Raw genomic sequence first — 15,500 nt, forward strand, 5'->3', positions numbered from 1 at the left:
TGCCATGGTAGCAGATGTCTATAATCATTATTTCCAGTGTACTGTATTTGGCAAGTTGTAGTCAGAGCCATACAAAAACGTATTGTGTAGGCCTATGTCAATATGAACAGCTTGATCTTGGGACTCCAAATCTAACAAGGCCTGATCACTAGCTACTTTTGATATGGCATTTAACTTGTCCTTTGAATGATTTTCCATACTTAAGTCTAGGGACATGAAAGAATGCATTATAATGGGTTTAAAGATAAGACATTTTAGATACCTTTGTTACGATAGAGGATATCCGAAATCTGCAGATGGTTGCCTTACTGATATTTATTGAACAATGCTGAAAACATTATGCATATCAGTCCAATCAGCCTCAGTTATTGCTCATGTGGAATGGATCCCAGCTCAGATACATGCCCTCAAGTGCAAATGGACCATCTTGGAAGTCTGCACTCATGTTATACTTAAGTAATAAGGCACCTCGGAGGTTTGTGGTATATGGCCAATATACCACGGCTTAGGGCTGTTCTTAGCACAACGCAACACGCAGTGCCTTGGATACAGCCCTTAGCCGTGCTATATTGGCCATGTACCACAAACCTCCAAGGTACTATAATGCCATTATAAACTGGTTACCAACGTCATTAGAGCAGTAAAAAAAAAAAAAAAAAACACCCATGGTATACAGTCCGATATACCACAGCTGTCAGCCAATCAGCATTCAGTGCTCAAACCACCGTTTATAATAAATCTTACGTAGAGCACTTGTATGGTGCTTGACGTCTTCACTCAACTGGTCTCGGTCACCCTGCACACAGCAGTCTGTCAGAGGTACAATTTGAAAGCGTCATCTTTTTATTAAAAAGAAAAGATGACAAGGGTTGATAAAGAGATCCAAGGTGTTAAAGAATTCCAAACATGAGCCAGGTCTGTGCCAAACCCTGCTTAATCCCTCATAGCGACTGGTCTAAATCAACAGGCAGTGGTGCTTCCTGGGTTCTGTTGTTCTCAGGAAAGATTGAGCTAGTTATTACACTGGGTTTTAGGAACACTGGAACCCTCCTGAAACATAACCACAGAACACATTCAAGAGAAATGTTGAAAAGTGACTGAAAGCAGGCTGAACATACCAGTGACAGATCCAACTTCAGTGGAGGAGGTTTGAAAAAAATAAATGAAGAAACTATCCCTTTGGTGCAAGGCCTATTAGTCAAGTGCAGCAATAACACAAAATAGACCCCAAGTGTGGAGTTGAGGGGTTTTATTCATTTTCAACCTACAATGAGCATAAAACAAGAACATGATTGGAGGCTATGACAGAAGAGGTTGAAAAACAGGAAAAGGAAGTTGAGCTTACTGCTATAAACCAACTTTCCTCTGACACTAGAGTGGAATAAAATTCACATTGAAACTCCTGTTAATGTTCTTCATCCTCAGTCTTTAACACAATTAAAAAAATAACTGCCTAAACTGTAACAGATCGGTATTTTTTTGGCAAAGTTGATATCCCTCACATACCCTTCTGGAAGGAAAAAATATTTTCCGTTAAGTAAATTAAAATAGCATTTTTTTTTCTTCTTCAAGTAACAGATAAGGGAGTTGTTTTCCACTCAAACAATCACTAGAAATGATAAAGTTAAAACCAGATAGACTATGTAGAAAGATCCAGAGGATGCTGGCAACGCAAGGGGAGAAAAATTAAATGATTGGTTCACATTTACATTGAAAATCAGTCCCTGATAGATACTGTAAAACAAATGAATCACATCCTGCCTGCTTATGTAAATATTGACATGGGTGTAGCATTTCCCCCTTCCGTGTCAACGCATCCTCTTCATGGTACACAATCAACATAGTCCAGTTTAAAACATCACTCACCAAAACACAGCTTTCATGGTCTTTATCCCCCCCTACAACTCATACCTAGAGATCACATTTCATTTCCTCAAAAGGCGCATGGGTGTACTTCAGGATTTCATTTGATTTAACTGTTCTCTCTATTAAAATATAGAATCCATTAATAATACATGGGAGGGCTAAAAATACAGACCAAGTGAACAAAAAAAATCATAAAAATCTAATACACAAAGCAGTCATTTTTTGTTGAATACAGTAGCAATAGGACCCCAGAGTTCAAAGTTCAGACACCTTTAAGTCGTGCATGTGGCTGAAGAGGAAGAGAGCCAAAAGGCAAAAAAGGTAATCCACTGGTTCTCATCCAATCATAGAGATTACCGCGTCACCTTTGGGTATGGGTATAGTTCTGCCCTTGAATCTGACGTCCGACCAGACCTCAGACTAACCCACCTCGTCCCCCCTCCCTCCAGCTCATCTGTAATGGCCTATACGTCCTGACCCCTGACATTCAACCTCACCATGCTTGTTGAGTGTACACTCATTCTATAATTTCCTTGTCAGGCTGTCCATTCTGTATAATCGGTTAAGCTAAAAACAAGTATCCAATAAAATTACAATAGAAATCACAATTATAAAACCGCAAACAGGATTTAAAATTCATAGTCATCCTCTGCCATGTCGATAGCCCAGGCAAACTTTTCACGCTGAGTTTTGTTGTAGATCTTCTCAATAGGGATACCCCATTTCTTACACCTAGGAGACAGCAGGAGAATTAGAATGATAAACCCTCCAGGAGTTTAGACACTCAAAACTAAAACCCTCAACTCACTACTTTAAACTAATCAAAAGACAGCCACATGTGCCACATATCCTGAGCAACAGTGTGTGGGCCAAGGGACAAGCAATGGAGAAAGCAAGATGTTGTGCATGATTGTCAACAAGTTTGTGGTCATGTCTCACCAGGCCACAGAGATGCGTGGATCCAAGTAGTTGAGTTTGGAGGTGCCCAGAGCAATCTGCTTGTTCTCCTCGCGGTCCGTCGCCTGCACCTCTAGCTTCATCAGCTGCTCTTCTAGCCTCTCCACAGCCTTCTTCTTGGTCTCCACAGCTCTGGGGGAGTAAGGGAAAGAATCAGCTACTTATACATCCCAGCATACAAGTACCAGTGGATGCCTCAACAAGCCAAACATATCCACATACTTACTTTTTGGACTTCTCGTCTCTGCGTACTTTGAGGTCAGCCTTGGCGCTCTTCACATCCCTCTTTGCGTCAGACAGCTGGTCCTTCTTTGCGTCAATCTGGTAGAAATATTATCAACGTCAATAATCGTGAAACTAAGGCCAAGTATAGCTGGATTCTTACTATGCAGCTATTAAGAGACATTACCGAGCCAAGTATTCCCAAAATAACCAAGAATATGCATCCAGCAGACAAACATAACTCTAAAACAAGTCACAAATAAACCCCAAATCATAGCAATAGTATTTTGTTTCCTTTTCTCCCATCAGCAAAGAGCCGTCTCATCTGTCAGGTCGACTGGCCGTGTGTCCTCCCCGTGACTCACTTTAGTCTGGAGGTTCTGCATGGACTTCTCAAAGGTCTTGGGCGGGGCCCTCTGATGGTTACACAGGATGGCCACAGCTCTGTTGGCCCTGTTGTATGACAGGATCTTGGCTGGAAGGTTCTCATCCGCTACAAGTAGGGGAGAAAATTGACATTACTATGACTCCTTCTATAGACTTTACACCATATTACAAGTGACCACCTGCACACAAATATCCTACAACATCATTCTGGAGCGCTCATGTCGTCCATGCAGCTCCTCCCAGTTCCCACCTCTGGTCATACCAAACCAGAATATGAGATAAATGTGTTTTGGGTAGATTGTGCATTCTTAGACCCCCTGTCTCTGGGTGGGGCTTCATGATCGTGGGGACTTACGGCTGGTGAGCTCCTTCAGCTGCTGCTGCAGAGTGATGGAGGCATTGTAGGTACGAAACACTTTCGCCGTCAGCCCGTCCATCAGCTCCTGAAGGTGCTTGTTCAGAATGGAGGTCTGGAGAGATGGTGGACAGAGAGGAATGCCACCATTAAATATGATTGATGGCAAGAGACGCAGAATTACAAGAGGATATCCAATTCCCACACGTCAAACAGGGTATTCATTTTCCCTCACAAGGTCCAGTGACATGACTAATACACTGCAATTCACAAGTAACGTGAATTGAACGTATTTTTTTGTTCTTACATTGAGCCGGTCAAAGAGGTCATCCTCTGGCTGCTTGTTTTCCATGAACAGCTGCAGGTTCTTGAATACCTAAGAAAAGGAGGACAGAATATTTACAACTCATAAGAATAACAAGGTGAGAGTTTCTCTGAAGTGAGAGTAATCTGGAAACCATTGTAGTTCAACTCGAGTGAAAAAGGACATAAAAAAATGTTCTGGTGAACCAAATATCAATTCTTCAAGGCCTTACCCTCTTCTCCACAGGGACTTTGTTGTAGTAGCGGATGGAGTCTTTACCCAGGAAGTCAAACTCCACCACAAACTCCTGGCCATCCTTCTCGGGGTACAGGTTGATGTGTTCCACTCTGAGGGAGCAGCAGCCCACTGTGTCCGCAGACTCCCCTTCCTCCTTCTCATTACCTGCTCTCAGAGCCAGCTGGTGCACAGCACCACAGGGAACATGTTACAACCAAACTTGGAGCTGTGTGTGTGTGTGTGTGTGGCAGCAGTCTCACCTTATCGATGAAGTAGAGTGCCACGGCTCTCTGTCGGATCCTCATCTCTTTGGACTTCCAGTCCTCGCGGTACTGGTTCCTTAACCGGTCCACACACTTCTTCAGATTTCGGGCTGTCTCATACTTCTGCCAGTCCTTCTCTCCCTGCAGATCAACACACACCACCATTACAGCAACCAGGGGGAAGAGACAGGGGGCACAATAACGAACAAATATATAAGAAATAAACAGAATTGAGAAAGGTTGGGTCTCCCGAGTGGCGCAGTGGTCTAAAGCACTGCATTGTAGCGCTAGCTGTGCCACTAAAGATTCGGGGTTCGAGTCCAGGCTCTGTCCCAGCCGGCCGTGACCGGGAAACCCATGGGGTGGCGCACAATTGGCCCAGCGTCGTCCGGGTTAGGGCAGGGTTTAGCCGGCACGGATGTTCTTGTCCCATCGCGCACTAGCGGCTCCTGTGGCGCGCCGGGCGCAGTGAACGATGAAACGGTCGCCAAAGTGCACAGTGTTTCCGCCAACACATTGGTGTGGCTGGCTTCTGGGTTAAGTGGACATTGTATCAAGAAGCAGTGCGGCCTGGTTGGGTTTCGGAGGACGCACGGCTCTCGACTTTCGCCTCTCCCGAGTCCGCACGGGAGTTGCAGCCATTGGTTACTTCGAAATTGGGGAGAAACGGGATAAAAACAATTTTTTTTTATGATTTGAGAAATGTTGAATAGGATTGCAGACTCATCTCAAGAGACTTCATTAAAAGCTAACAATACGTCACCCGCCCCCACCATCACTGCAACCACCATGAGCCTTAATAAAGATGAACCTGCTAGTCAACCTGCCTTGATTCTTGAGCTGGGATTCAGCATGATATACTTGATAGAGCCTTGGATGCTCTCTGTCCACGACACCAGCCAGGTCACCTTGTTGTCATGACGCAACTCCTTCCATTTGGTACCAGGGGGAGGCTTGGGGTGCTTGGAGTCCCTGTGTGAGAGAGAAAGAATAGAGTGGCTGAGTCAGAGCAAGTATCCAGACATACACACACTAATCTGGTCCAAACAAGCAGTCCATCGGTTAATATAATCTAGAGAAGAGGAAAGCGCTGTAGACTGTAGAAAATATTGTACGCCTTTTCTTTCATTATGTTCATATTGCCACCTGCACCCAGGACTATGAGTGTAATGGTTCACCCACGGTTTGTAATCAGCTGTGGAAAGGGAAAGGTGGATACCTTTCAGTTACTGGCCCAACGCTCGAAGGGCTGCTTGAATGCAGAGCGGATACTAAGTAGTGTTTTATTGCGTTTCAGTCTTGCTCCGGTGGTAGGAATACTGGGGCGATGTCGGTGTAAATGTGTCAACATGTTTGAGGTGTTGGCAGTTGCATAGGGTCCTCTCGTAATCTACTGGGAAGCCAAAATGTTCCCAAACTGGAGATTTAAATGACTGAGACTCCTAGTTTATGGACCCCACCACTCGCCATCGTACGGGAACTAGTTCCCAGCTGCGCCTTACAATACGTGTCAATTAAGACTAGAATTCTGATTACAATGTGCACATAGGCTCTAGTCGTCTTAACAGAAAAGCCTGAAATGTTCTCAGCTCAGATTTACTGAAGAGGCATACAACGCAAAGTAGGCATAGCCTTATGGCCTAGTGTTTTTTTTTTATTATATGTATTCATTTAGGTTCACAGTGTGGGCCGGATTGAGGTCCCCATACCAAACGGTTCGGTACGAATACATGTACCGTTGCACCCCTACCCAGGACCCCGTCACTCACTTGCTGCAGTTTATGATGATGTCCTCAGGGCGGATGCGGCGTTTCAGCATGCCCATCTTGGGGTGGTCTCCTCGGCCACGGAACAGGCCCGGGGGCTCAATGCGAAAGTTAGCAATGCGCTCCTTGTGGTTGTCCATGATGCAGAAGCCATACTCCTGTAGGAGGCGTTCGTTCTCCACTTTGATTTTCTACAAGAAGCAGAGAACCAGAGACAAACTAGTTAGATCTGGGTACAGTCGTTGGAACACGGACCAGCCTGAAGATTCCAGGTATTACCTCCACTGCCTCATGTAGAACTTCACTGGACAGTCGTGGTCTGAACGGGGTTATAAAAAAAAGGACAAATGTAAGAAAAAGCACAAAGTATTGTTCTTGCTCACCAGTTTATCATCTTTAGTCATGGCCTTTCTGGCCTCAGACTGAGCCTTGAAGTATTCCCCCATTTCATTGAAGTTACATTTCTTCAGGTCTGTGATCTTAGACTTCTCCTCCGAGGTCATTTCCTGTAGGAGAGGGAACAAAGGTAGACAAGTCATGAGCACATGTGTACTGTTCCAAATCACAATTTCTAAAAATACAAAAGAAATCTAAGACATGCAATTGCAAACTCCAGGTATACAGCCTTAAACAATCACTACCTTTCTCCAGTCTTTGAAGAAGTTTTTCCGGAAGGCATCCTTGGTAGTGTACTCATGGTCCAGCATTTTGGCAAAGAAGGTGGCCACCTCCTCAGCCTGTGGGGCGAGTTTCATCTGCTTCCCTACAGAGGGATTTCAACAGAGACTTGTTCAACCAACCAAACCCTCCACTTCCACTCAGCAAAGCCCACTCATAAATGGACCAAGTGTCATAGAAATAGCAGCACTTGAACTAATCTTACCATCATAGAAAAATCGGACTTTGCTGGGAAGAGGTTCATAAGGTGCTGCCATGACTGGGCCTTTATGTTCCAGAAACCTCCATTTGGAACCGTCTGTTGCCCTCTCCTCTTCCCACCTGTAGTCCAACAGGGTACAACAACGTGAAGTGATGGTTGATGCACAAACTAAATCCTTTGTCCAACAGAGATACAAAGAACATCCATATTTTATCCATCACCATAATGAGCATTCCATAACGAGGCAGTCAGTGTGCCTTCACAAAAGCTCTGTGCAGCAACACAGCTGGAGGGCAACTATGACACTCACCATTTCCACTTCTCCTCAGGCTCCTTCTTTGCTTTCTTTTTCCCGTCAGCAACTTCCCCTTTTTTGTTTTTTTGTGTCTTTTTGGGCTTGATGTCCTTTACAAGAAACAAAGAACGCATGAGTCTCCTTTCTCGCAACGGATCACTGAAATATATCCTATATGAAATCCAAAGATTTCCATGTACCTCGTCTTGTTTCCTCTTCTTTCCTTTCTTGTCCACTCTGTCATTTTCAAGTTTAATTTTTTTGGGCTTGAATTCAGTTCTAAAAAAAAATAAAACACCTTATAAGGAGGCCTGACTAATGGTAGATTCAACAACTATCTTGGTCTTCTCTACACCAAACTACATAGTCATACCAAAAGGCAGCTGTGTGGTTCTTGCAAAGCCAACAATGACCAAACATTGTCATTTCCCAACAGAACGAATGAGGAAAAACCAGATGGGGTTGGTCTAAACATGGCAACTACAGCCAACATTTTTATCATACAAATGTAACAGGGCCAAAGACTAAGGAAGAAATGGGCCAGTTGACAGAGTTAAGTACAGATCTACTCACTCGTCATTGTCACGCTGTCTTTTCAGGGACTTGGGAGAGTGGTAGAAGTGATCATTGTCCGGCTCCGTCTTAACGCGATGAGGGCTGGTGATAGAATTCAAACATTTATATTCATTGTGCATTTGAAATCAAATATGTAGGGTCCTATAAAATCTGTTGTGGAAAACACGCACGGAATGTAGACATTATAACGGAATTTAACAATATTCAAAAATGTATTGAAATTAGTAAGAAATCAACTTAATGTATTGAACTATAGAAAATGCATTAATTTGCCAAAGTTAATCATAACACATGATTAGTATTTTCCTGCAACGGCTCAGGAATGTCCCCGTGCACGTTTACACTGTGTAGACGTTAGCAATGATGCTAATAATAACCTTCTGGTCGAGATGAAAGGCTCTCAAAAACCTTCTCAATTAAATGTTAAATACAAAGTAGCTTATGTCTAACTGGCAGAATGATATCATGATTACTTGCATCAATCAAGCAGCAATTTATTTAGCAAACTCTGGAATCACATAAACCTACAGAAACATTGCTAACCATCTCTGGCACTTAAAGGGTAACTGCATCCAAAAATGTACATTTCTTAGCTTTTTCCAGACCTCAAAAGTGGTCTCCAGATGTGGTTTAAGCATTGTTATGGACTTAGAAAAACAACACGGGATGTTCTATTTAAAAAAGTGTGATTGAGACCATAAACTGGAGAAAAAAAACGGAATTTGGGGAAAAACAGTAAACTTTTGCAAAAAAATGTTATAAAGCAAATATATATAAAAATATAATACAATCACTGATTTTATAGGGCCCTAAGATATGTAACCAGCATTTGTAAGCAGCACAAATGTCAAATGAACAATACAAACCAAACCTACCTGGCAAAGCCATTCTCTTTTTCCTTCTTCGGCTTGATCTGCAAGATGACAACGAAGAGTTAAAACATGCATCTTTTGAAATGTTAAGAGCTATAAATTCAGGTTCACTGAGGAAGAGACTGGACAAATATTTGACAAACTGATTGGCACATCTAAACCAAAATGGCAGCGATGCATCCCTCTCCGTTGGATAATTAGCACACCTCCTCCTTCCTGTGGTCTTTTTCCTTGTGTTTGTCCTTGTGTCTGTCTGTGCTGACATCTTCATGCTTTATTCGCTCCTTTTCTCTGTGTTTCTTTTCCGAGAACTCCTTATGGTCACTGGAATTTCACAGATTACATCAGCATCAGATCGAACATACCAATAAGGAAATCAACTAAGAGTGTATATTAGAGTATATACTATAGCAATAAAACAGTTAGGAGTCTCTGGCTGGTCCTACGCCCATTCACACACCCTGCTTATCAGACAAATCATCATACAGCTACGTTAAAGAGCTCAACAAAGCAAATGTGTGGGTGTCAATTACTGCCCTTGTGACGCACTAAGTTTCACCTATGGAACCCTGCTTAAAAAGACTGGAGTCATACCTGTTGCCATATTTTGATTTCTCACGCTCCCTGTCCTTCTTGTGGTCCTTGTGTTTGTGTTCTTTATCCTTGTACTTATCTTTATGCTTATGAGAATCTGCAAAATAAGAAAGTTATTCAAACGCGGACTGACGAAATGGCTAAATAATGACCAAAGGAATAGGAAACATGTAGGTTACAGAAACATTCTGTAAATATATCCACTTTTCTTCAACCCTTCTTTAAACCCAGCAGGTGAAAACAGCTAATACTAAACACAAAAGAAAACATCTACCTCACCAGGAACAACAAGTAAACAATACTCCAGTCTATGCTTAAGAAACACACAAAACAAGTTCAGACAAGTTTCCATGGTAAAACTAAAAGGTTAGTAAAAAAAATACCCAACAGACAATGTGAGAAAAAAAATAATACACAAAATACAAATATGTGCACAAAAAGACATGGGAAGACTCGACAGTGTTGTAATGTCTGAATGACTGACTAGATAGAGTGCCTCTTGGCTCAGGAAGTGCTAGGCCAGAACACTCATCCAACACCTGGGTGTGAATCTGAATACTGACCGTCGGATTGTACGTGCATCCGTGTCAGCCGGAATATATTACTGGTTGGTAGAGGTTACATAGAATAGGACCATCTCCAGTCAACTTCAGGCACATTTGGATTTGGGACCAAAAACTTAACAGAACACCCTTAAAAAATACATTTAAAATGATTCAGGTCAGACTGCGGGCCATGAGAGGATGTGCCATACATGGTACGACAGCACCTCCTAGTGCCTATTGACAGTTGATGTTCCTTTTTACTCAGAAACAGTATCAACATGGATGAAAAGAGGGAGCAAGCTCTAACAGGCCTAGTCCATCTGCTTTCACTTAACCAAACCCCTACAAGCAGCAATAGTAGCTAAATGAATGCCAATCTTTTATCCTTAATTGATACATATACAAGACAGGTACTTCAGAGTCAAACAAAAGTTGACAGCCAAAGAAACATAATACATTAAATTACTTTCTCCTATTGCAATCGAGGCATGTTTTTAAAGGTGTGAGGCTTTAAAATAAAGCGACTCAGTCACAAGGCTCTATGCCCCACAGCAAGCTACTGGCCGAGACGCCAGTAAACAGATTTCCCCTTCATCATGATCTGACATCACCTATGGCAGGAAATAAATGCATTTGAAACCAAAGAGGACACAGATGCAAGATTCAATTAATATGTTAGCATCGGTAGATTCTATTAGTTAGGGAGTGCATTAGGAATGTGGGCTATAGGTTTTCCGAGCCATTAAATAAAATCTAAACAATTTGGATCATGGTATTTATAAACAAACTCGTCTTGAGGATTCTTTGGGGCAAGCCCCTGCAGAGCTTGGACTGCTATTTGCCTATATACACCTTGTAATGATGTGGGTAGTGGGTATATCATTACAGCGTTTCTTGTAGATCTTAAATATAACAAATAAGAGCAAATCAGTGACTGGCTGTTTTCACTTCAGGGCCCCAAGCTCCACTACTGTGGAAGACAAAACAAGGAATAAATATGTCTTGTATACAGGGACAACTCTTAACCCCCGAGTCTCCATTGGACCCCTGTATTCCATGTTCTAACAAGGTATCAGATTTTGTGCTTGACATAGGCTGTTCTGACCAACAATGGACAGCCCACACTACATTTACATTTTAGTCATTTAGCAGACGCTCTTATTCAGAGCAACTTAGTAGTGAGTGTACACATTTCCATACTGCCCCACCATGGGAATCGAACCCACAACTATGGCATGTCAAGTGCCATGTTCTACCAACAGACACACACGACCATTTCAGGAGCCCACTATGTGATGGTGAGAACCAAGACAACAAACCAAATATGATATAGGCCTAGTATTCATTCAAATATCGCTGTGAGCAGGGAATTTTTTCATGCAGGAAAGGCTATTCTGAGATGTGCCACAGTAGAAAATGCACTGACAACTTTATATTCGAAATGGGACAGCGATCACTTCTTTGCTTGTTAAAAGCCCAATCCCTAAACTGATTCACACAAAACTAATCTGGAAAGATGAATAGTTTGTCCAAAGCTGTTGGATTTTGAGGCAGCCAACCATGCTGTCAAGGGTTAGGAGTGGAGTCCTTGTCCATAAGAAATACACTGTCATATGAGAAATAAACATTAATTGAAATTACCTTTTTTGAAATTGTTCAAAAATAATCTTTCACAAAAAATGTGTACTTAGTGGTGAGGGGAAGCATGTTGTAGCTTCTGAAACCTTAAAAAAGGTAATTCATACTTGTTAAATACCACTGCTGGGGGTTTAACTTGTTAGGCCTCAGTGGCCATGTGGTTTAGACCATGCCAACAAAGCTATCAAATCAATGAATTCAGTCATCAAAAATTGTTAGTAGTGGAAATCAATGTGCATTGTCAAACTTGCACCACAAATCTGTCAGGGATGTTATAATATCCCGCATTGTACTTTAGTCTACAACTAGCTAATGTAAATTAACTTCTATATGATACGAAATTATCCATAATACATTCGGATAAGACTATACAATGTTGTTTAAAAGCAAAACGGGGCCATCAGATGATTTTACTTCCTCCGCCGCTGGAAATCGTGTCTTGATACAAACAGTCCTGCGTGTTTCCCCTCCATATCACAGCCATCTGCACTTCAGCTATGTTTTCTACAGTCAGACCGCTAGACAGAAAAAAGAAAATGGCGCAGAGACTAAGTTCTCAACCCCCAAACCCTTACTTTTAGACTCGGAATGTGGCATTTTAAGCCGGCCAACAACAAAATCTAATTTGGCATACCAATAAAATACCTCCAGTTCTTTAAGAATTTGTGATCAGATCGAGATTATAAAATGTCTAAAAGCTATTAAAGAGCCACCCATTTGAACAATAGGCGCTTGTGAGTGAGGCAGAGGACTTAGTCTCTGGACGCCATTTCTGCCCTTTGCTAAACTAGCTATATGTCTGGCTAGCGAACTAGCCCATGTTAGCAGATAGATAACGTTAGCTAGCTAACTACAGTGTGGACACGTCAGAATTTGAAGGAGAAAATCATTGTGACATTTGTTTGACACATTAACGTTACACTTACCATTGACCCGAGAGCCGGAGTCTATCTGCAAATTGTAAAACAAAGATTGGTTAACTAGTCATGTTCCTTGATTGATGGCTTGCTAGCTGGATAACTTTGAACTTGTTGGCTAGCTCGCTGGCTAACGACTAGCTAGCAACCCTGCTGATGGTTGGCAATTGAGACTAGTCTGATAAAATAGCTAACGAGCTAGCGCACAGTGCCTTTGCCATCCTCAGTTAGCCACAAAGTTCAGTTGAATGGACTTTACTTTTTATTATCTGAAAAACACAATATTGAAAGTATGACAAAACACGTATTTCTGTCACATTTGTTCCAATTATATTCACTGTTGATTGGCTAGTTAGCCAAGTTACCTAGCTAGCTAACGTTAGTGTAGCCTGGCTGCTGAGGCAAATAAAAAAGCAAGCGAGTTTAATGTCCTACAAAGCTCTTTCGCAATGACACGGCAAACGATTACAAATGTTACCTGGCTATCGTTGTGGGAATGATCTCCACTCATTTTCAATTATTAATCTGTTAAAAGCAAAGTGTGAAACGTGTTGGAGGAAACCACCGACGAAGTGATGCGAGCAGAATGAAGAAAGAAACAGTTGTGTAACAGACTAAGTCCAAATTGTATATAAGTGCGCATGCGCGTGTCTTTTTAAATGGGTGGGAAAAAGCAGTTGACCACTTTTAGCCCCCCCCCCCTCCTCAGAACGTGCCCTCCGTCCCACGCGTTCAGTGGTCCCACGTAGTTTCTACAAAACATGCATACATACTTACGGCTATCAGAAATTTTGCAATAGAATTATTGTTAATCTAAAATATTGTCCTATTCAGTGGTGGAAAAAGTACCCAAATGTCATACTTGAGTAAAAGTAAAGATACCTTAATAGAAAATAACTCAAGTAAGAGTGAAATTCACCAAGTAAAATACTACTTGAGTAAAAGTTTTAAACAATTTGGTTTAAAATATACTTAAGTATCAAAAGTAAATGTAATTGCTCAAATATACTTAAGTATGAAAAGTTAAATTATAAATAATTTAAAATTCCCAATATTAAGAAAACTAGATGGCACAATTTTCTTTTTTTCTTCTTTTTTTTATTTAAGGATAGCCAGGGGCACACTCCAACACTCAGACATAATTTACAAAGGAAGCATTTGTGTTTAGTGAGTCCGCCAGATCAGAGGCAATAGGGATGACCAGGGGTGTTCTCTTGATAAGTGCATGGATTTAACCATTTTCCTGTTCTGATAGCCATTCAAAATGTAACGAGTGTCAGGGAAATTGTATGGAGTAAAAAGTACATTATTTTCTTTAGGAATGTAGTGAAGTAAAAGTAAAAGTGCTCAAAAATATAAATAGTAAAGTAACTTTAAAGTATTTTTATTTAAGTACTTTACAACACTGGTCGTATAATTATAAATACAGTTTATACAGGTGTTATACAGATTTTCTGTATAAATAGCATCTAATATATGTGTAAACAAACCATAAATGTCTCAATGTCTGTGCCTGGATACAGCCCTTAGCCATGATATATTGGCTATAGACCACAAGCCCCCGAGATGCATTATTGCTATTACAAACTTGTTGCCAACATAATTAGAACAGTAAAAATAAATGTTTCGTCATACCTGTGGTATACAGTCTGATATACCACGGCTTTCAGCCAATCAGCATTCAGGGCTCGAACCACCCAGTTTATAATATCAGTATTTAATGCATTTAAAACTTGTCTAAGTCTTATCACCAACCGATTTCAGCCAGTGTATGGCTGTCGATTGACTGCATTTTTTGTATGGAATGTTGTGATTTTGTCAGTTGATCTGCACATACTGTGCAGATCAAGTTTCAAGTTGAATTAATCTTATGTATGGGATACATGGTATACACAGTCCAATAAAATGCTTACTTACAGGTTCCTTCTTGATAGTGCAACAACAATAACAAATAATCAAAAAAGAATATGAACATAAAGTAAAATGGCTCAGTAGAATAGAATAAACATTTTAGCATAAGTATAAATCCTCTTACATCTAGGCGTTCCGCCAGTGGAACCCCGTTCCGCCAGTGGAACCCCGTTCCGCCAGTGGAACCCCTAGCCAACAGCCAATGGGATCGCATGGCGCGAAATACAAAAACCTCAAAAATCCAATAATTTATATTTTTCAAACATACGACTATTTTACACCATTTGAAAGATAAACCTCTCCTGAATCCAACCACGTTGTCCGATTTCAAAAAGGCTTTACAGCGAAAGCAAAACATTAGATTATGTTAGGAGAGTACATAGACCAAAATAACCATACAGCCATTTTCCAAGCAAGCATATATGTCAATAAAACCCAAAACACAGCTAAATGAAGAACTAACCTTTGATGATCTTCATCAGATGACACTCCTAGGACATTATGTTATACAATACATGTATGTTTTGTTCAATCAAGTTCATATTTATATCCAAAAACAGCTTTTTACATTGGCGCGTGATGTTCAGAAAATGTATTCCCACCAAAAACTTCCGGTGAATTTGCAAAAATACTCATCATAAACGTTGACAAAATACATAACAATTATTTTAAGAATTATAGACACAGAACTCCATTATGCAATCGCTGTGTCAGATTTTAAAATAGATTTTCGGCGAAAGCACATTTTTCAATATTCTGAGTACATAGCTCAGCCATCACGGCGAGCTATTCAGACACCCGCCAAGTTCGGGGCAAACTAAACTCAGAATTACTATTAGAAATATTGTATTATTATTATTATTATTATTGTATCCTCCGGCCTGTTGTCACGCTTCACCTCTTCCCCCGGATACA

General features: G+C 41.2%; 1 protein-coding gene across 4 annotated transcripts; it reads right to left on the bottom strand.

Annotated features, from left to right (window-relative positions):
- Positions 1–1,234: 1,234 nt before the first annotated feature.
- On the bottom strand, positions 1,235–13,300 carry LOC115207595 (DNA topoisomerase 1). 4 transcript variants are annotated; one of them, XM_029774823.1, is made up of 21 exons: positions 13,153–13,300; positions 12,684–12,708; positions 9,575–9,671; positions 9,187–9,304; positions 8,984–9,021; positions 8,106–8,189; positions 7,733–7,811; positions 7,548–7,642; positions 7,241–7,356; positions 6,999–7,120; positions 6,741–6,863; positions 6,361–6,548; positions 5,419–5,563; positions 4,589–4,732; positions 4,324–4,509; positions 4,095–4,163; positions 3,788–3,902; positions 3,411–3,538; positions 3,050–3,144; positions 2,806–2,955; positions 1,235–2,598 (listed from the first exon to the last, which is right to left on the bottom strand). In XM_029774823.1, the coding sequence occupies exons 1-21, from the start codon at positions 13,183–13,185 to the stop codon at positions 2,496–2,498; spliced, it is 2,253 nt and encodes a 750-aa protein (XP_029630683.1). In that variant the 5' UTR covers positions 13,186–13,300; the 3' UTR covers positions 1,235–2,495. The 4 variants fall into 4 exon arrangements, with proteins under 4 accessions (XP_029630683.1, XP_029630681.1, XP_029630685.1 ...); XM_029774821.1 differs by lacking the exons at positions 12,684–12,708; positions 13,153–13,300 and adding an exon at positions 12,172–12,292; XM_029774824.1 differs by lacking the exons at positions 1,235–2,598; positions 12,684–12,708; positions 13,153–13,300 and adding an exon at positions 12,172–12,292 and having other exon boundaries at positions 2,941–2,955; positions 3,046–3,144.
- Between the last annotated feature and the right edge of the window lie 2,200 nt (positions 13,301–15,500).

The sequence above is a fragment of the Salmo trutta genome, chromosome 14 (assembly GCF_901001165.1).
Source record: "Salmo trutta chromosome 14, fSalTru1.1, whole genome shotgun sequence".
Taxonomy (NCBI): Eukaryota; Metazoa; Chordata; class Actinopteri; order Salmoniformes; family Salmonidae; genus Salmo; species Salmo trutta.